Raw genomic sequence first — 20,135 nt, forward strand, 5'->3', positions numbered from 1 at the left:
AGGAGGAAAGGAGAGAGTGAAGAGACGCCCTTTTCCGGTGGCCGGAACTCGACAGGATAAAAGGAGCCAGTCCTCTGGGTGCCCCATCATTGCTCTCTATCTGCTGGCGATTGCTTTTCTCCAGCTCTGTCAATTCCCTCTTTCCCACCATGAGTCTGCAACTGAACATCAAGTCTGGTGGTAACAAAGGGGGCTTCAGTGGGCATTCGGCAGTGGCGCTGAGGAAGGCTGTGGGCAGTGTGGCTTCTCACCGTGTGAATGGCAAAGGAGCTGGGGCTAGCTTCAGCAGTCAGAGCCTCTACAGTCTTAGAGGGGGTCAGTGTATTCCCCTCAACGTGGCTGGTGGTAGTGTTCGGACTGGAGGTTACAGCTTCTGGCCTGCCACTGGGTATGGAGGGGGCCGGGCCACTGGCTTTGCTGGCAGAATGTTTGGCAGTGTGGCCCTGGGGCCTGTGTGCCCATCCATGTGCCCACCTGGGGGAATCCACCAGGTCACCATCAACAAGAACCTCCTGGCCCCCCTCAACGTGGAGCTGAACCCTGAGATCCAGAAAGTACGTGCCCAGGAGCGGGAACAGATCAAGGCTCTGAACAACAAGTTTGCCTCTTTCATCGACAAGGTGGGTCTCGTAAGAGGAGGATAAGACAGTTCAGTGAGATATGAGTGATTCCCAGCTTCTTGGGAGTGGACAAAGCATTGCAGATAGAAAGGTTGCCGCTAGACCTCAGGAAAGGCTCTCTGATCACAACGAAGAGGAGAACAGAACTGTAAGCTAGGTGCCACAAAGGAATACACAACGTGTTGCTTTCTTTGGAGATTTTACAGACGAGGGTGGGAAATTGCGCAAAGGGTAGCCATTTAGAAACCTTGAGAAAGAAGTGATGGGTTTCTGAGGACAGCTGGACAAACTTCCAGCTCTTTAAAGAAACAAAGGGCTAATAGAATTAGCACTAGTCAGAGGGAAAAACTCATGGTACAGAAGAAACACTTAGCTGTGATACAGGGAAGAATATCTCCTGGGAACTGGGTCAGGCAACAGAAGAAAGCTGGGGAGTCTCCTTATTCAGTGAGTTTTCAACGGTTGGTTTTGTCTAGCAGGCTATAGTCTGAGCCCTTGTAAGGGGCCTAGTTTGCATGGAATTCCGTGAGTGGAGAGTCAAGACTTGAGCCAAATGGCTTTAGGAAAATCTATATGACTTGGGGAGTCAATGGCTTATATCCTTGGGATATGATAGCATCCATTGTGGTTCCAGGTGCGGTTCCTGGAGCAGCAGAACCAGGTGCTGGAGACCAAGTGGGAGCTGCTGCAGCAGCTGGACCTGAACAGCTGCAAGAAGAACCTGGAGCCCATCTTTGAAGGTTACATTAGCACCCTGCGGAAAAAGCTAGAGATGCTGTCTGGGGACAGAGTGAGGCTGGACTCGGAGCTGAGGAGCATGCGGGACCTGGTGGAGGACTACAAGAAGAGGTGAGCAGGGACCACCAAAGGTCATGCATGGGTCATGCTCCCAGAGACTCCTGGGCTCACCCAACTTTTGTGCCACTTTAGGAAGGAAGAAAGCAAGTACCAGGGTCAGGGGCTCACATCCCTTCTCTGGTTATGGGGGAAAGACCGACCCTGTTTGATGAGAGCTTCTTACTTGGTAGATGGAAAAGAGTTCCTATGCTCATTGATCCACTGCCTGGTTCAGTGGCTGGTTTGGGGAGCTTAATAGGTACCTGGATATTTTCCTAGAATCCAGTGAGTGAAATGTAAGTGAGGTAACTCAGAGACATAGTACAGTCCCCACCAGCCTCTGCAGTGCTCACTTCTAGGGACTTTATATTCTGAGCATTTGCCCAGCCAGTGGGAAGAGGAGGTTACTTAGCCGAGGGAACTGAGGCCTCTGATACCTTCTCTCTTTGCCCACAGGTATGAGGTGGAGATTAATCGACGCACGACAGCTGAGAATGAGTTCGTGGTGCTCAAGAAGGTAAGGGAGAGAAGAGCCTATGGATTTTCATCTCTCTTGCACCCTCATCCTAACCAACTTTGCGCAAGACTTCAGTCCAGGCCTCCTTGGGTGCCTGAATGAGGATGGAGTTGGTTCTGGCCTCCAGTATATTGGAGAGGCAGGACATATACCCAGGAAACGGGCAGAGACAGAAACAGATTTCTAGTCTGGGAACTGAGGAAATTCTGGTCCAGCTCAGCCTTACTGTGTGACTTGAGGAAACTCACTCTACCTTTCTGGACTTTATTTTCTTCAGGTGTAGCAGAAGAAGAGCAGGCCTCATTCTCCCTTCCATATTCCCAAAGATTCATTGAGTCTGAGAGAAAAGCAATTTTAAGTAATTTTAACCATCAATATACTTCCTTTCGTGGGCAAAACATAAGAAATCGAATGGCTTTTGGGCAGGGACAGGGCAGCTGATGGGATGAGGGTTGTATTGATCGATGACTCTGGGTTCCCCTTGGCAGGATGCAGATGCAGCCTACACAGTTAAGGTGGAGCTCCAGGCCAAAGTGGACTCTCTGGATAAAGACATCAAGTTCCTGAAGTGTCTGTACGATGCGGTGAGGACACTCCTCTTCCTCCCCAACCTGCCTCTTTCCAGCTGAGGGCTTTGCCCAGCTTTTCCAAGGAGATTCCAATAGGAGCAACTTAGGACAAACAGAAGGAAGGATGTTTTTATGGAAAGGTGCAAAACCTTGTACTGGGAGACCATGGAAGTGTAGGATCTTAGTCCCAAGAGGCCATATACATAGGAGACAATCCAATCTGAGCCAAGATAGTGACCTTGCCCGTCAGAAGGAAAAAAACGACCCCATGAAGTCCTACTAAAGCACAGATTCTTGGTTCCGTGAGTGGGAGGAAATGCCTTTCACTGCCTGCTGCCCATGTGGGGTACCTCCTGCTGCTCTGAGCCTTCTCCCTCGACTCTAACAGACAGATCTCCAGCCCGCACTTCTTCCCTCCACGTTGGCTCGTTCTGCCAGGGGCTACAGGCCTGGATGACTGATGGGCAGAGGAGGAAGGCCAAGGGACCCTGACTCTGTTCTTACCTCACAACTCAGGAGATGGCTCAGATCCAGACCCATGCCAGTGAGACCTCTGTCATCCTGTCCATGGACAACAATCGGGACCTGGATCTGGACAGCATCATCGCCGAGGTCCGTGCCCAGTATGAAAAGATAGCCCTGAAGAGCAAGGCTGAGGCTGAGGCCCTGTACCAGAGCAAGGTGGGCATCGGGGGGTGGGTGGAGGGATGTCCCTTCTCCATCATCCCCTCTTTTCCTAGGAAACTACACCTCCACCAGTGAATGTGAGAGATACCTTTGTAGATGTGCCAAATGAAAGCGTGATTATAACCATTGAATTAAAGCTATTCTACCCAAAAAGAATTCTTGGCAGAGATCATTATGAAAGATAAATCACAAAACTGGTATGGACAGGCATATCCAACAGAGAAAAACAGGTAACCTTCTGGTGAAAGAAAAAAAGTGAGGTGTCCTTGTTGTAAAACAAATGTACTTCCAGGAGCTGGGACATGTTGCCACGTGGCAGCAGTAGAGTAACAGACATGGAGGAGAATGGCTATGGGTGGGCCGGGGACAGAGAGGGTGGTAAAGAAGATGAAGCTAGGAGCTCTTTTCTGATCAGTGTGGGAGGACTTCCAAGAGGAGGAAGTAGAATTCTAGGAGCCTCGTGAGTATGGGGAGCTATGCTTCAGGGCTGTCACCGAGAAGACCCTTTACCGGGGGGGCCGCCAGGACTCCACTCCTGCCTGCTTTAGCACTTCTTTTTGCATTGATCAAGGCCCACCAATGGCAAGGATCACAGGCTCCTCGCCCCTGTCCATGGCTGTGTCAGCCCTTCTTTTCCGAAGGACTGGCCAAGGGGAGAGGGGAAGATTTGAGTTTCAAGCCACGAGTCCAAAATCCCACCACCCCAAGGGTACCTGCTGCCCTTGGCTTTTCTGGCCCTCTGTCTGTCCCTATGAAAGGGCTGCAGGAGAACATATGTTTCATGGGGGGCAGGAACCACACCTACCCTTTTCATGGGTGTATCCCCAGTACCTGAGCAGAACCTGACCTTTAAAAGATGCTTCTATAAAGAGACGATAAATGAGTGGAGAGGGTCAGAGCTCTTCTTATATTTAGGAAATACCTAATAAATGGGAATTGCTTCTTTCCTTTATTCAGCCCAGGAAAGACTGCAAGTAGGGTGATGAGGAAGAAGGATAAGCCCAGCAAATAGGTTCTGCTTAGAGAAGTGGGTGGACCTCGTGTCAGAATCACCACCAAACATCTGAAAAGATGCCCAGGTCCTAGCTCCATCACTTCCTGCTCTGGAGCTACTCTCTTGGCTCCTTCCAGCTATGGAATTTATTGCTTAGGACCTTTCCCCTACCTTGAATGAGGAGCTGGGCAGTTCTGTCTCATCACCAACTTCCTCTCCCTGGGAAACCAGATCCAGGAGCTGCAACTGGCAGCCGGCCGGCATGGTGACGACCTCAGACAGACCAAGAACGAGATGTCAGAGCTGAACCGGCTCATCCAGAGGATCCGATGTGAGACTGGAAACGTGAGGAAGCAGGTGAGCAGTAATACCTCAGAAAACACTGTGTGCGTGTGTGCGTGTGTGTGTGTGTGTGTGTGTGTGTGTGTGTGTGTGTGTGTTTCACCCTCTGTGATGAAGAAACTGGAGCCCGACGGAGAGGAAGTGTATTAGGGTTCTCCAGGGACATAGAACCAATCTCAGTAGAACCCATCTCTCTCTTCCTCTCTCTCTCTCTCTCTTCCTCCAGCGCTCAAGTTTATTTCATCTGACTCCACAGTTTAAACAAAGAAACTGGGCTGGAGAGGGGAAATGACTTTCCCAGGGTCCCCAGCTGTTTTTTTTTTTAAAATAGAATCAGGATTAAAATTCAGTTTTTCTCTTTCTTTTTTCCCTGTTTATCAGACTTTTTCTGTGTGCAACAAGCCCGCCCCATGTCCTCTTCGGGTGTGCCCTTCTGAGGACAGGTCCCATGTGTCCTCTTGCCACTAGACACTCAACACATGTGGGATGTGTGGGGTGCGCATCCAGACCTCTCTGTGGCCATGTTAAGTTCCTGCCCTCAGGGTGGGGTGTGGTCCTGGGGACTGAGTGAGGATGATAGCAGATGAAGCCCTCCTGGGTCCCTTGCCCTGTGCCGTGGTATCATTTCCACTTCACCAGGGGGACCCTGTCTTACCTGGTAGCAGCAAAACCTTAAACACCATATTAGTGGGGAAATGATTTTAAGGGGATGGGGAATCCCTCCTGTGTCCTCCCCAAAGAACCAGGTCAACTCTGCTAGTGACAGAATCGCCAAACTGAAAGTTCGGTCTGCTCTCCTCCCCGTGCCCCACAACTGTCCACGCCAGTCAATGTGGGGAACACGGGGACAGCTGTGACTATACATAAGGCTGATTCACAGACTACATGAGGACCGTTTCTCCCCGGGAGTACTTGTGATTACAGGGCTGCAAAATGTTCATCAGAGCCCAGTTTCTGAGGCCACGGGTCTAATTTCAGGCCCTTAACTCCCTGCCCTAAGGGAAAGCTCTTTTACCCATTCAGGCCAGACTTGGGGAGCATCTAAACAGACCCTTCCTGCAGAGTGCTGAAACACTCTTGGTCCTGTGTGGGAAGGGTTCCTGCTGGGACACTTCTTGCAGGCAGTAATCTGATCACAGTGACACATGGCATGCTGTCTGATCCTTAGAGACATCTGGCTGGAGTCTCAGTAGGGTTCTTCTGGATCTGGCGTACTTAGAAACTGCAGCCATTGGTGACCTCCAACCCCAGGCACTAGATAACTTTGCAAACATTGACGTCTCTGCTTCCATTCCTAAAATGCAACTGCTCCAACAGCTTTTCATGACAACTCCTATAAATATCCGTCTGCAATAGACAAAGAGTCAAGTGCTGGCTCTGCAGCTGTTACTTGCTGTCACCTTGGGCCTCCTCTGGAAAGTGAAAGTGTTGTGCTACCCAGCCTTTAAGATCTAATATTTATTTTGTGTTCTGATGATCTCCCTGTTTTTTGCCTTTCAGTGCGCCAACCTAGAGACAGCCATTTCCGATGCTGAGCATCGGGGAGACAACACTCTGAAAGATGCCCAGGCCAAGCTGGATGAGCTGGAGGCCGCCCTGCACCAGGCCAAGGAGGAGCTGGCCCGGATGCTGCGTGAGTACCAGGAGCTCATGAGCCTGAAGCTGGCCCTGGACATGGAGATCGCCACCTACCGGAAGCTGCTGGAGGGCGAGGAGTGCTGGTAAGGGGACTGGGGATGGAGGAATGTCGTGCTGCCAAGGAAGAAAGGGCTGTGGGTGGCTCCCTGGTGGAAAGAGCGGGGCATTTGGGAGCTTTCTGCAAGGAAAGATCAGACGTGAGTCATGAAGCACAGGTGGCTGGGTGGTGCTGTGCGAAAGAGCCAGTGGGGTCAGATAGACCTCTTAATTACTGGCTTTGCCACATACTAGCTGTATGGTTCAGTTAAATCATTTAATATCTCTGTGTCTCTATGTTCTTATCTGTAAAATGGGGATTATAAGCTCCATTATCAGCTCACGAGTTGTTATAAAAGTGAATTAAAACAATATTCATATAGAAGTAGGAGCCCATCAATGCTTAGCTGAATCTAAACACTACCCTGAGGTTTTCTCCTTTAACTTTCTGTCCTTCAGGATGTCTGGTGAAAATCCATCTTCTGTGAGCATCTGTGAGTATCTCTGAGAGACGGGTTGGGTAGGGATTCTGGCTGGATGGGAAAGCAGGGGACCCCAGGAAAAAGCAATGTTCCTCCACTAAATGTCTCATGCCACCCAGAACCTTTGTTACTGTCTTGTGAAGGTTCTCCGGCTTTAGAGGAAACCTATTCCCCATTTTGTCCCGTGGAAACAGTGACTAAAGTCATGCCCACCCCATACCCTTTCTGGCTCTCAACCTATCAAGAGAAAGGTTGAGAATATGGCCTTGAGAGCCAAATGATCTTAGAAACTCCAAGAGGGCAGGAGCATGTCTGTTCTGTGTTGTCCTCATCTCGCACAAAGCTGGGTACACAATCAGGTCTCCATTCATCTTGGTGGTGTTTCTTGATGCTGAGGGTTGCTGTGGGATTAAGGGAGATGTCTCACTTGCTGACTTACCCTGCTGTCCCTCTTCCCTGCTCTTGGGCCTTTCTTCTCAGCTGTCATCAGCAGCAGCAGTGCAAGCAGCTACCACCCTGGCTCCTCTGTGAGTACTGCCCTTGGGGCCAGTGGTATTGCAGGGAGCTCTGGCAGCACCCGAAGTGAGCAGACCAAGAGCAAAGGGGTACAAGTAGGAGACCCCAAGGACTCTCAAGGCAAGAGCACCTCCGTCAGCGCACTAGCCAGGAAAGCTACCCGATGAGCCACACAACCCCACTCACCTCAGCACCCGGGACAAGAGATGCCCTTGCTCTCACTCTGGCTGAAGATGTCTGCCACACCCCAATCCTCCACTCGGAGTCCTAGTACCCTTGGCCATCTGCACCGTGACTTATCTTACTGTCAAGTTCTGATTAGAGCTGTCATCTCCCTGTTTCTTCAGGTCCCATGTGGACTTTGTGACTTCTCATTTTCCCTTCAACTGGCAGGGACGCAAGCTACAATTATCTCCTTGGTCCTGGGAAGCTATGATCATCCAGAAAAAGAGAGGAGAGGAAGGAGGGAGGAGAGGGAGAAAGAGGAGAAAGAAAAGGAGGGGAGAGGGAAAGGTTTTTGTAGATTGACTCCAGTATTTAGGAGAAAATGTTTATACTCTCGGACCACCAGCTGTACCCACATTCACAAAACCAAGTAAAGGAGAACTAGGGATCTTCTGTCACCTGTGTCACCACCACCACATTATTAGCAGTAATATCTACTATCATATATCAAGCACCTACTACGTGCCAGGCTGCCTACAGGCATTGCCTCTAATTCTCACCCATCCTACAAGGTAGATGCAATCAGCATCCTTGGGAAAGACGAGAAGCCCCATCCTCTGAGAGGCTGCATAATTTCCCCCCACTTCCTGTCACCCACTAAGTGCCAGGGTTAGGAGACAAACCCAGAACTGGCTGACCCCAAAGTCTGTGTTCCTTCCATGGTAGTGTCAATTTCATGGTTCTTTTGAGGAGGGCAGCATAATTACATTGCCTTTTGTTAAGGACTGTGGGTATGTGATTTATCTTTGCTCTTCTCTCTGGGGCTGTGTCCTGCAGTAGTTTCTGTCTCTCGATTCCTGTTGCCATGAGCTGTGTTCAGTGAGGAAAACTTGATCTGTCTCTGGTGGTACCTCCCAGCCCAGAAGTCATAGATCTTGATGTAAATATTCCTAAGAATGCCAACACCCAGTTCTTCCTTCGCTTCAATCAAGGACTCTGAATTTCTGCTGTATATTCAATAAACTCCCCTTGAGTAATGTCAGATGTGCACTCTTGCCAGTGCATCAATCTTTCCAAATTGCCCACTCCTAATGATGATGTGTCCCACCTCACAAAGGCACAAGCCTTTTGGGAGGCTGGAGGCAGACCAAAGCAGGCTGCCCTAGGGGTGATCTCAAGCTGATAGGAGAGACGAACACACATGTAGAGCCACACACTCATACAAGTCAGGGAGGGGCGGCCCAGCGCAGCAAGGTTGTGAAGTGACCGAAATGGAGAAGCTAAGCAAGGAAGGCTTCCTGAAGGAGGAGAGTTTAGTCAAATAACCAGAAAGATGGGCACATAGATTCCTGGAGAGAGAACTTAAGTCACACCATCACAGTAGGTTTAGGTGCAGGTTTTGTGTGCTTGTTTTGGTGGGGAAGCGAGAGGACTCAGATTTTCTGAAGTCAGTAGTGGACCTGGATGAGTTTCCAAGTCCCTGGACTTTGCCCAGCAGAATTCAGTCCTTTAGTCAGCTTTCTGATCCATCTTGTGTTATAGGTGCGTATAGAGTCATTGCCCCTACAGTCTTCAGGTGAACAGGGACAGGGCCTTGTAATAGCGGGGCCTCTGGTCCCAAGCTACCACCTCCCTTGACCTTACTATGCCTTTCGTGTATTCAGGAGGTCTTCTCCTGTGTGTGTCAGGGTGCAATAAGCCTTGGGAAACACAAGAGCCCAGGAGTCTGGTGGACTTTCTGCCCAAAAGCCTCCCTTTGATGTCGCTGCTGCCGTCACTGTGGGGACTGGGAATAGTGCTGAGTCACCAGTACACTTAGACTAAACTAGTGATTCTTAACCTTGTGTGTCATGAACCCCTTTGACATTTGATGAAATCTATGGACCTTTCCCCCTGAAAAGTGTGCAGAATTATGTCGGAGTATTCTGAAGTTCCCAGACCCCTGAAGCCTCCCTGGGTCACGAACCCCAGGACCGGATACCCCTAAAGCCCTTCCCAGCAGCGATACTCTGTCTTTCCCCCAAAAGACCAAATTCCAGGTGGCCCAGTAAGAGGGGCTGCAGTGAAGGGGTGGAATAGCCTTTAGAGGAATCTCTTAGCCATCCATGAAATCACAGGGCAGGCATGCCTCTGATCACTGGGCTGTGAGGCCCAAGTGCTGTGCCTGGCCCTGGAGGCATGGTGAAGGACCCGGGGGCTAGGTGGATGTGATCCTGGGAGACAGAGATAACACGTTCTGTGCTGGGGTGTAAAGAAAGGCAAAGGGGCAGCCCCCGTGGCTATAGCTTATCTGCCTGAGAAATGGATAGATTCTTTGTCAACTGCTGCTTAAGATCCTGAGAAGTGCACAGAGGGTACTGTGCTCTTGCTTTAGGACTCAGTTCGGAGAATCCTGTGAAGCTCAAGAGGGGAAAGCATGGAGGCAGGACTAGTGGTGACCAACTTCAGTTCCATAGGCTTCAGTGCCAGGCAAAGAGACGAGAAGGAACATGCGGGAATTTTGGTTGGAGAGCAGCCCAGGGGAGTGAGGGAGTCCCACTCACTGTCTGGAAGGGTAAGTATCTGGTTCACTTGCCCTGTGGAGACCTCTGGTGAAGGTCTATTTAGGGGCTAAGTCATCTGACCTGGTGATGCTCATGCTCACATAGTCCCTGTGCATGGATCGTCATTCACGTCTTTCATTACTGGAAAATTTTTACTGCTTCTTTGAGATTTTGCTCAGGTATCCACTCCTGGAAGCCTTTCTGAACCCCCAGCGCCTTTCATCTAGGATCTTGCAGTGCCCATTTCTCACTTCCACTGGGATAGTTCCACATGCGATTGAGACAATCTCTCTGTGTGGCTGATTCCATCACCGTAGACATGAGGTCCCCAAGGGCAAGGACTGGCCTTATTCTTTGCTGGGCTTAGCAGTTGGTCGACACTTAAGGGAGCTTCACCTAACAGAGACACCCAGAGGATGATGTTCCTAGGAACTTTCCATTCAGCACAAAGATGTTTAAAAGGTTTTTTTTGGGTAAAACCCATACATCTATAGCCATTTTGACAAGGCTGCCAAGACCATTTGATGAAGGAAAGAATAGTTTCTTCAACAAATGGTGCTGGGACAGTTGGATATCCACATGGAAAAGAACGAAGTTGGACCCCTGTTCACAGCATATACAAAAATGAACTCAAAATGGATCGACAACCTAAATATAAGAGCTAAAATCATAAAACACTTAGAAGAAAATACAGAAGTAAATCTTCATAACCTTGGATTTGGCAAAAGATTTTTAGATATGACACCAAAAGTATAAGCAATAAAGAGAAAATAGATATATTGAACTTCATCAAAATAAAAACTTCTGTACATCAAAGGACATTATTAAGAAAGTGAAAAGACAACCTGTAGAATGAGAAAATATTTGCATATCATTTATCTAATAAGGATCTAGTATCCAAAATATATAACAACAAAAGACTAACAACCTAATTTAAAAATGAGAAAAGACTTCAATAGACCTTTCTTCAAAGAAAATACACATATGTCCAACAAGCACATGAAAAGATGCTCAACATGATTAGTCATCAGAGAAATGCAAATGCAAATCCAAACCACAATGAGGTACCATTTCGCACCCCCTAGGATGGTTATAATAAAAAATAATGAAAAATAAAAAGTGTTAGTGAGGATATGGAGAAATTGGAACATTTACATATTACTAGTAGAAATGTAAAATGGTTCAGTTATTGTAGAAAACACTGACAGTTGCCCATAAAGTTAAATATTGGACTATCATATGACAGAGCAATTCAACTCCTAGGTAAATATATCCAAAAGAATTTGAAAAATAGGTACGTAAACAAACACATGTACAAGCATGTTCATAGCAGCACTACTTACAATAGCCAAAAGTAGAAGCAGCCTGCTGTGGTCTGAATGTTTCTGTCTCCCTAAAATTCATATGTTGAAATCTTAACCCCTAAAGATGATGGTGTTAGGAAGCGGGGCTTTTGGGAGGAGCCTATGTTATGAAGGTGGAGTGCTCGTGAGTGGGATTAGCGTTCTAATAAAAGAGACCCCACAGAGCTCCCTAGCACTTTCTACCATGTGAGGACATAGCGAGAAGCCACTAGCTATGAACAAGGAATTCAATCATGCTGCTGCCTTGACCTTAGGCTTCCCAACCTCTAAAACTGTGAGGAATAAATTTCTGTTGTTTATAAGCTACTAGCCTGTGGTATTTGTTATAGCAGACTTAAAGGACTAAGACATATCCCAAATGTCCATCAATGAATAAATGAATAAAAAATTATTAGTATATACTCTACAATGGGATGTTATTCAGTCATAAAAAAGAATAAAGTACTGATACATGTTATAGCGTGGTAAACTTTAAAAACATTCCGCTAAGTGAAAGAGGCCAGACACAAAAGGCCGCATATTGTATGATTCTATTCACCTAAATTGTCCGGAATGAGTAAATCCAGAGAGATTTGGTTGTCGCAGGGATGAAGGTAGGGGGAATGGGAGATTCTGGCTCATGGGTACTACATTTCATTTTAAGGTGATGAAACTGTTTGGAACTAGATATAGATGGTGGTTGCACAACACTGTGAACATACTAAATGCTACTGAATCATTTACTTTAAAATGGTTCATTTTAATTTATGTGAATCTCATGCAAATAAAGAATAAAATTTTGGGCAGGGGATAGCAGGAAGGTAGACAGAGAAACCGTGTTCCTGGAGTTGGCCTCCAGCCTTTCCCAGCATATGGCTAATAGCAACCTGGCATAAAGATAGGGAAAGCAGTCTGGGCTAGTAGGAGGAAGAGATAACTTACCCTCCATTTGATTAATTAAGGGCAAGCCTGGGGGTTTTGGGGTATGCTGCAAATGCCTGGCCCAGAGAGGTTGCTCTGTAATTGGCAAATGAATCCCTGATTGTAATAGAAGACAGTAGTCAGTGCCCTGTCTCCTGGAACCTCATCCACTCTTCCCTGCTGCTCATTCCTCTCTGTATCTTTCCCTCTGCCTCTGACCTTCTCATTTTCTGATCTTTACAGATTTCTCCCAAGGTTCCAAACTCGATGTAGCAAGGCTTTAACTGATTCATACATGTTCACTGGTAGAGAAAGTCTCATTAAAATAGATGCTCTGTGACCTTGAGAAGTCACCTTGTGTGCATCCCTCCAGCCTAGAAGAGAACACCTAGGAAGGGATGTTCTTTCAGGCCTAACTGGTCAGAACCTCTCCTGCTTTCATGGTCTCTGGGATGTCGAATGAAGGAATATGATTCCCTTAATTGGTCGCCAGCTGTGAGTCACCACATCCCCTCGTGGCTATTATTGAAGAAGAATATAGTGAAAATGAGACAATCGGCTCTCACTTGTGTGCTACTAGTGGAGAAGAATGGAGATATAAAAATCTGCAAGCAATAGCTAATTCAAGATGGGGCCCATTGTCACGTGGACGGCCATCAGAAAGCTGTGTACACACACATAGACACAGGCCTGTTGGCTCACAGGCTCATGTCTACGGAACATACTGAAATATTTAACAGCTAGTACAATCAGGCACTAACCCATCACAGTAGTTGTCAACCACAGAGAACTGGGACAGCCATGTCAGTCCATACTGGCTGGACACCATTATGCTCACGTCCATGTTCACATCCACCCACACACATATCCTCTGACATATTGGAGCACATCTGCCAACTAGCAAGCAGCATTCGCAATTTGTGCCACAAGCTCTAGAGCCTACGGCCACAGGAGTGGAGAGTATTGGCTTTGGAGGGGCCTCTTAGATAATGTTAGGCTGGAGGGATGCAGACAACACCTGGGCAATAGAGTTGTGTGCAACAAGGTGCAGCACATGTGACAGAGTGAGTGTGGAAATCGAGGAGGGCTTGGGGGAGGCTTTTTAGAGGAGGTGTGTCTTGGTTTGTCTTAAAGGACAGGACGAGCCTGCCCTGGTGGGCGGGAGGCTGGGAGAACAGCCCAGAGCATGACATCAAGGAAAAGCATGATTTGTGTGAGAAACATTTAATTGTCTCATAAGCACACCCGCCTCATCTTTACTCAAGTCCTAAGATTAATGTTAATCTTCTTCAGAAGAGCAAAGAAGGCTGAGAAGGGGAGTGAGGGGTCAGATCTGGCTAGTTAGAGGGTCTATAACAGGAAGAAGAGAGTGTGGGAGAAGTCAGAAGTGGACTTGCAAGATGGGTTGAATGGGTCAGATGGGCAGAGCTGGGGAAGACTGCTCAAGAGGTTACTGCCCAAATTCTAGAGAGAGAGAGGACGGGGTGCAGCCTGGGCCACGGCAGTCATGACAGATACAAAGGAGCCGAGGCAAAAGAGGGCAGGTGACTTCCTGAGGAAGGGGAGCAAATGGGAGAGTGGGGCCATGGGCACTCATGGCATGGCAGAGCCCATGCAGGATAGGAAATGTGAGCTCAGGTTTTCACACAGTGGTGCAGATGTAGGAGGGACAGAAGAAAATAGGACCCGGAGCTTGTGGGAGGCTAGAGTTGGGCACGTGTACCTGGAATAGGGCAGACATCTGCGCTGCATATTTGTGCACAAGAAAGCCAGGAGAGTATAGAAGCTCAGAGTGCAGACCGCGAGCAAGCTGCCTGGGTTGAACCCTGGCTCAAATCCTAGCTCAGCTACTCACTAGCTGTGCAAACTTGAGGAAGTTACGTAACTTCCTGGGCCTCAGATCTTCATCTGTAAAATTGGGGTAATAACAGTACCTGCTTCATATAGCTGTTGGTGAGAATTAAATGAGTTAATATACGTGAAGTGCTCAGAGCCTGGCAGAGCTTATACTGTGTGTTAACTATTATTATTATTATCATCATTATTATTATTTACAAGGTGCCTGCCATCCACCTCAGTGAGTAGGTGGAACAGGTAATAGTCTCCTCTTTTTTAGAGATGTGGAAACAGAGGTTCAGGAAGTTGAGCGACCTGCCCATGGTCACACGGCAGGACCAGAACCTGAGTCCTCAGAGCTCCAAGTGCATACACTTTGCTAGAGACTTGGGGTAGGGCTGGAGGAAGGAGATGGCCAGCAAAGCTCAAAGGAGGTGTTTCTAGCCACAGAGCTGAGTGAAGAGGAAGCAAGGGGGTTTGGACTGCTCTGGAAGTTACCTCTCTGGCAGCCGAACTGAAGGATGGGAGAGAGCCGAGGGCCTGGCAGGAGAGTCCTCCTCTGTCCCTCATATTTCAGCTCCTCTGGGGTGAGCTCACCTTTGGCCTTGCCAGGTACAAAATTGCTGAACCCCTGTCCTGACCCTAGATGCCCCAGGGACTGTGCTCCATCCAGCTGGCTTGGCGCTGAGTGGCCTGCCTGCTTGAAACTACAGGAGGATGCGCAGGTGCGAGGAGGGGAATTTGTAGGGGTTCACAGACAACATGTTAATTTTCCGGGTCAATCTGCTAAGGAGGACTGGCAGGACTTGAGCTGATGTCATCCAAATAGCCCAGCTCATTCTCTCTAATTTTTGAGACAATTATTTGCTGAGAGAACTACCTGCCCCTCTTTCAGTACCTCCAGGCTTTCCCAACCTCCACGACTCCTACCCACACAGCAGCTAGATTCTATTTCCTGAAACATGCATGGCTCAGGTTCTGCCTGGCTCAAGAGCCCTCAGTGGCTCCCTAGCACTCGCTCTATCCCATACACAAGCTTGGGACTAGGGTCGCTCTACCCTGGTTGACCTTCACTCTCGTGATTGCTCCAGCCTGGAGGGTCCTTTCCTCAATATCCTTCCTCCTGCCAGTCTGGGCTGGTTTTGCATTTCCTCGCTGCCAGTCCACTCAAGCCTTCTTCCCTTAAAAGGCTTGAATCCAAATCTTGTCCTCCAGGCAGCCCTTGTGGATTCAGGGTTCCCAGGTCTTGCCTCTCCTCTGTACATTCCCTTTTCCTCTCATTTAGCAATTGCCCTTCTGGATTGTACTAGATTTTCTTACCCTTCTCTTTCTGACATCTTCTCTGGAGGTTTATCAGACCCCAGAACACTGAGAGGGGAGCCAGTGGGTCCTGACCGGGGTCAAGGGATCACAACAAACATGTCGAACTGATTATCTTCAGACAAAGAAACAAAAATACAAAGAAAGCTACAAATTCATGTGAACCAAATAAAACATTTGGCTATAAAACCAAGATACATACAAATGTAATTTGTTTAATATACAATTTAAATTTTCCTTGAATATCTGAGCTAGATGTCCCTGGTAGCTTGGAGATTTGATTCTCTGATTTGACACACTTCCTTTCATCGTTTCATGGGTGAATATAACTGCAGCTCAGAGGCGTCCACACCTGCCCAAGCATCACTCAGAATTTAATTCCCACCGAGAAAGCTGGGAGAGCCTACAGAAGGGCGTGAAGGGACAATGAAGCTAAGACATGATAGATCACATCCTGTCTCCCCACTGGCCTAAGAGGACTCCCAAAGCAGAGGGCCTGCCTCTTTCTGCCCCTGAGTCTCCCCAGATCTCAATAAAGGCTGAGGAAGGGCCTTGGCCACCTTGGTGAACTGAGGCCCGGTCCTGGTTTCCTTCAGTCCCTCCCTTTTTTTCCTCCAGCAAAAAGCCCAGGAGCCCCACCTGGGCCCACCCTTCCTGTGGGTGGCCCAGAACTCACCTTCCTGTTCTATCATCATCCTCATCAACAACATTGGGTGTTTCATGCCTAATGGCCAGTATCTGATTAACTAATTCACACTAAGGTGTTAATGACTTGTTAATAGCTTGATGAGATGTTTTTCCCAGGGACACCTGCGTTTGGAGGGATCCAGAAACTAAGTTCTTTGAGAGGAGGATACTTTGTACTGCCCCCCTCAGCATTTGATAAGTACTCAGTAAATATTTGATGAATGGATCAAACCAAGAGACTTAATGTTGGAAAAGTGCTTCCTACTGAGTTTTGTACTTGGGAAGAGCTTGTCGGACAGTGTCTTTATCATTATTATCATTTCTAATGGCAAATTTTCCATGATCAGAGATTGTCTCCTTGTGTCCATCAGCAGACGACACTTTGTGGGAATGTGCATAACCAGACATCCTCTCCCAGAGGAGAGGAAGAAGAGAGGAAAGAAGAGGCAAAGAAAGGCCAATTCCTAAATTCTAATTTAATCTCTATTTTTAGTAATTGCTAACATTCATTGAACTATGTACCAGGCACTCACCAAATGCTTTACATGGATTAACACACGTAATTGCCGCAACTACCCCATGAGGAGTTTATTATCTCATTTATAGCCGGGAAGCTGAGGCCTAGAGAGGTTAAGCGGAGGGACACTGCTCGGTGGTGCAGGAGAACTTAGACCCTCCTACCTGGTGCCATTCTAGGTGGGCGCCAACCCAGCAGCTCCCTGAAGATGCACCGTCCCTGCCATTTAGTTGCTGCTCCAACAACCGCCAGTCTTCCCACACCTGGGAGGGATGTCCAGAGGCTGGTGCTGGGCCCTGAGGAAGGCACAGAGGGTGCAGTCAGCTGGGAGACACAGAACGCTCATCCAGGCCCCAGGCCCTAGGGAACACAACAGCCTACACACAAGTGTCAATGGACAGAGAAATCCATAGCATGGAGGAGATAAGATGGGGCTAAATTCAGGGTTTTGGGCAAGGGTTTGAAAGAGTAGAAGGATTTGGATCAGAAGAGATAGGGAGAGAAGTTGTTCCAGGCTGGGTAGAAATAGTTTGGCAAAATTTTGGAGGTATTTGAAGATGAGGCCTGTGGATAAAGTGTCTTTGGCTGGAGCAGGGAGCAGTGAGGAAGGATATGGGACAAGGCAAGGGCAGGACGGTAGCTGCGGGATGCTGAAGGCTGGGCTGGGAAGCTGTCATGCATGTCAGAGAAACATACAGCCAGCAAAACCATGGCGGAGGACCCCTATGTGAGGACTGGGTTCCGAGAGCGGTGAAATGCCCTTAGAGTTATCCCACATGCTCCTGTGTCCAAGCACGGGGCCCAAATTCTGACGCACAATAGGTGTTCAATAGAGGTTTACTGTAGGGAGGAAGGGAAGGAGGAGTGTACTAGGTTGTATTTAATTTGTAGAACTTCCTACTCTCCTTACAAAGGAAAATTGAGATGACATGTGACACAGCCTTCAGAGGAGCCTCATAGAAGCTGTCCACAAAGTTTCTGTCCTTCTAGCACAGGCAAAAGACATGCTTAGGGCTGAGGGAGATGAGGGGAGGTCAGAGCTGGCCTATGTTGACCCAGGAAGATCCTTAGGAAGAGGGCAAGTTAGGAAGCAATAGAACAAGAGGTGGTAAAAGAGAGGGGGAAGGATAGATAAAAAATGGAGAGGAGGGAGATAAATACTGGTGGTTTCAATAAGAGCTATGAAGACAAAATGGCAGAAGGGAGGGTGGAAAAGGGTGCTGAGGAGGAGGCAGGAATGGATTCCCTAAACAAAGTGAGAGAAAGAGCCCTACTGCAGCCCTGCTCCAAATTCTTCTCCTGTTTTGGCCACACCCAGGTAAAGAGCCACAGCCCACCCATGGGGCCCCAGCAGTGATCTATGGGCATGGGCAATCTCCAGGGTCAGTGTCAGCTATGAGAGGAACAGGGGCCACAGCAGCAATGACAGTAATAAGGGAGGACCAGGATGTGTCGCAGGAGCCAGGGACTTGGGATGGAGGGGACAACAGGTGGACTCTGGAACAGGGATCACGGGGACCACAGGACCATTTTGAGCAGGATGGCGCCATGCTCATTGGGCCACCCTCTTGGGGAGGCCTGCACTCCTGGGGAGGGCACCAGCTAGCCTGCATTCTTGGCTCTCGTGGGTCTGGAGAGATACAACAGGAGATCAGTCTCACCTCGATAGCAACTTCTTTATTTTAACTCTAAACAGATGGCGCCTGTCCTCAAGTCACCCCTAGTCTTATTAGCAGAGATACACATTAGAGGAAAGACAGAATGATGAAATAGACTTCCGCCTCCCCACCCCCATCCCAGAAGTTTTTCCTTGAAACATCCAGGCCCTGGGTGAGCCTCTCTCTGTTGTCCCATCATTTCTCCCAGTTGACTTCCTGAATTTCTCAGTCACCTGCCCCAACTCCATCTTCCTTTCCTCTTCCTCTTTCTGTTCAGTGCTTGAAGGACTGGACATTAATTGTCCTTTGCTCAGCCTCTAGCCTGCCTTATTCTGGGAGTTTGAGAGAGGTGAAATGTGGAGACCCTTTTTCTGGGTAACTTGCAGAAGCACACAGCCCCACTATTCATGGTTGGCTCTGCCCTGGGCTGCTAATGTCCCATGCTGGGGAGAGGGTCACTCCACTCCTAATAGCCCAGCAGAGAGAGCTGCTGTCTTCTGTTTGTTAAGAGAAGAAGCCCTCAGTGGGGGTGGGGGTGCCTCCAGGAGGTCTGGGGGAGGGGTGCATGACTGAATGATATGCCCCTTTCCTGAAAAGAGGAAGACATAACTATGGTTGGAGCCCCCACATGTTCTACTCACTGGCCTGCTCTGTTCAGAGCAGTCCATTCCCTCTGTTCCCTGAGTCCCCAAGAAGAATCCCACAATCCAGAGAAGATGAATCAGGATAGAGATGGTGAAGGGCCAATGACATCCCCCTGGAGAGGCTAGGCCTGGGGCAAATTACCCTATAACAGCAGGTTAATTAGATAAGACCCAAATTACATGAGCAAGGCTTGCAAACCCAGCACTTTGAAGGTTTCATGTTGTTTCAGAGGTGGGGAGGGTTTGGTCTCTAGCTCAGCATAGAGAAAATGACTTCTTGCTCCCAGGCAAGCCAAACCCACGAATTAAGCCCTTGACTGCCCATCCATGAGCCCCAGTGCCAAGTACATATAAAGAAGGGCACCTGGCAGTCCTCACAGCAACTTGTGGAACCCCTCCGGGATTTTGCCTTTGTGTCTGAACTCCACCTCTACCAGCAGCATGAGCCGGCAATTCACCTGCAAGTCTGGAGCTGCCCCCAAGGGGGGCTTCAGTGGCTGCTCAGCCGTGATCGCAGGGGGCAGCTCATCCTCCTTCCGGGCAGGGGGCAAAGGGCTCAGCGGGGGCTTCGGCAGTCGGAGCCTCTACAGCCTGGGGGGCGCCCGGAGCATCTCTTTCAACGTGGCCAGTGGCAGCGGGAAGAGTGGAGGTTATGGATTTGGCCGGGGCCGGGCCAGCGGTTTTGCTGGCAGCATGTTTGGCAGTGTAGCTCTGGGACCTATATGTCCGACCGTGTGCCCACCTGGAGGCATTCACCAGGTCACCGTCAATGAGAGCCTCCTGGCCCCTCTCAACGTGGAGCTGGACCCTGAGATCCAGAAAGTGCGTGCCCAGGAGCGGGAGCAGATCAAGGCTCTCAACAACAAGTTTGCCTCCTTCATCGACAAGGTGGGTCTGCTAGGACTTGGGAAACTTATAAACAGCCCTTCTTGTCTCTTCTTAGAAAGTAAGCTTTTGGGTCTATGGCTATGCTACCCTGAACAAGCCCAATCCTATCTGATTTTGGAAGCTAAGCAAGGTCGGGCCTGGTTAGTACTTGGATGGGAGACCACCTAAGAAGACCAGGTGCTGTAGGTGTAAAAAGTAAAACAATAAGGGATTGTAAGTTGACAAGGTCCTTGCAATCTGTGAGGTCAACCAAGGGTTGCCTCGCCTGAAAAAAAAAAAAAAAGAAAATAAGCTTTTGTTATAGCAATGTGGATTAAGGTTAGATTTGGAGAGGCACTTCCTGTGGACAAATCAGGTATTTTCTATCTTTAGTGG

The 20,135-nt window shown here is 48.7% G+C and overlaps 2 protein-coding genes and 1 pseudogene across 2 annotated transcripts in view; all 3 read left to right on the top strand.

Annotated features, from left to right (window-relative positions):
• The first annotated feature begins 110 nt into the window (after positions 1-110).
• On the top strand, positions 111-7,405 carry KRT74 (keratin 74). The gene is made up of 9 exons (XM_006904561.1): positions 111-620; positions 1,255-1,469; positions 1,914-1,974; positions 2,463-2,558; positions 3,060-3,224; positions 4,456-4,581; positions 6,067-6,287; positions 6,700-6,734; positions 7,203-7,405. The coding sequence occupies exons 1-9, from the start codon at positions 150-152 to the stop codon at positions 7,403-7,405; spliced, it is 1,593 nt and encodes a 530-aa protein (XP_006904623.1). The 5' UTR covers positions 111-149.
• An 11,866-nt stretch (positions 7,406-19,271) lies between these two features.
• The window catches only part of LOC102881681 (keratin, type II cytoskeletal 71), a 9,167-nt gene continuing 8,303 nt past the window's right edge, over positions 19,272-20,135 (top strand). The window contains exon 1 of the mRNA XM_006904562.1: positions 19,272-19,760. Within this exon, the coding sequence (XP_006904624.1) occupies positions 19,314-19,760 (447 nt within the window). The 5' untranslated portion in view covers positions 19,272-19,313. The remainder of the gene's footprint in view (positions 19,761-20,135) is intronic.
• LOC112478474 lies at positions 19,831-19,949 on the top strand (annotated as a pseudogene).

Source organism: Pteropus alecto, unplaced genomic scaffold (genome assembly GCF_000325575.1).
Source record: "Pteropus alecto unplaced genomic scaffold, ASM32557v1 scaffold220, whole genome shotgun sequence".
In the NCBI taxonomy this organism is placed as follows: Eukaryota; Metazoa; Chordata; class Mammalia; order Chiroptera; family Pteropodidae; genus Pteropus; species Pteropus alecto.

Coding starts and splice junctions, on each gene's coding strand:
- KRT74 (XM_006904561.1), top strand. CDS start 150: ATGAGTCTGCAACTGAACATCAAGTCTGGTGGTAACAAAGGGGGCTTC. Junction 2,559..3,059: donor TGAAGTGTCTGTACGATGCG/GTGAGGACACTC, acceptor CTCACAACTCAG/GAGATGGCTCAGATCCAGAC. Junction 3,225..4,455: donor AGGCCCTGTACCAGAGCAAG/GTGGGCATCGGG, acceptor CTGGGAAACCAG/ATCCAGGAGCTGCAACTGGC.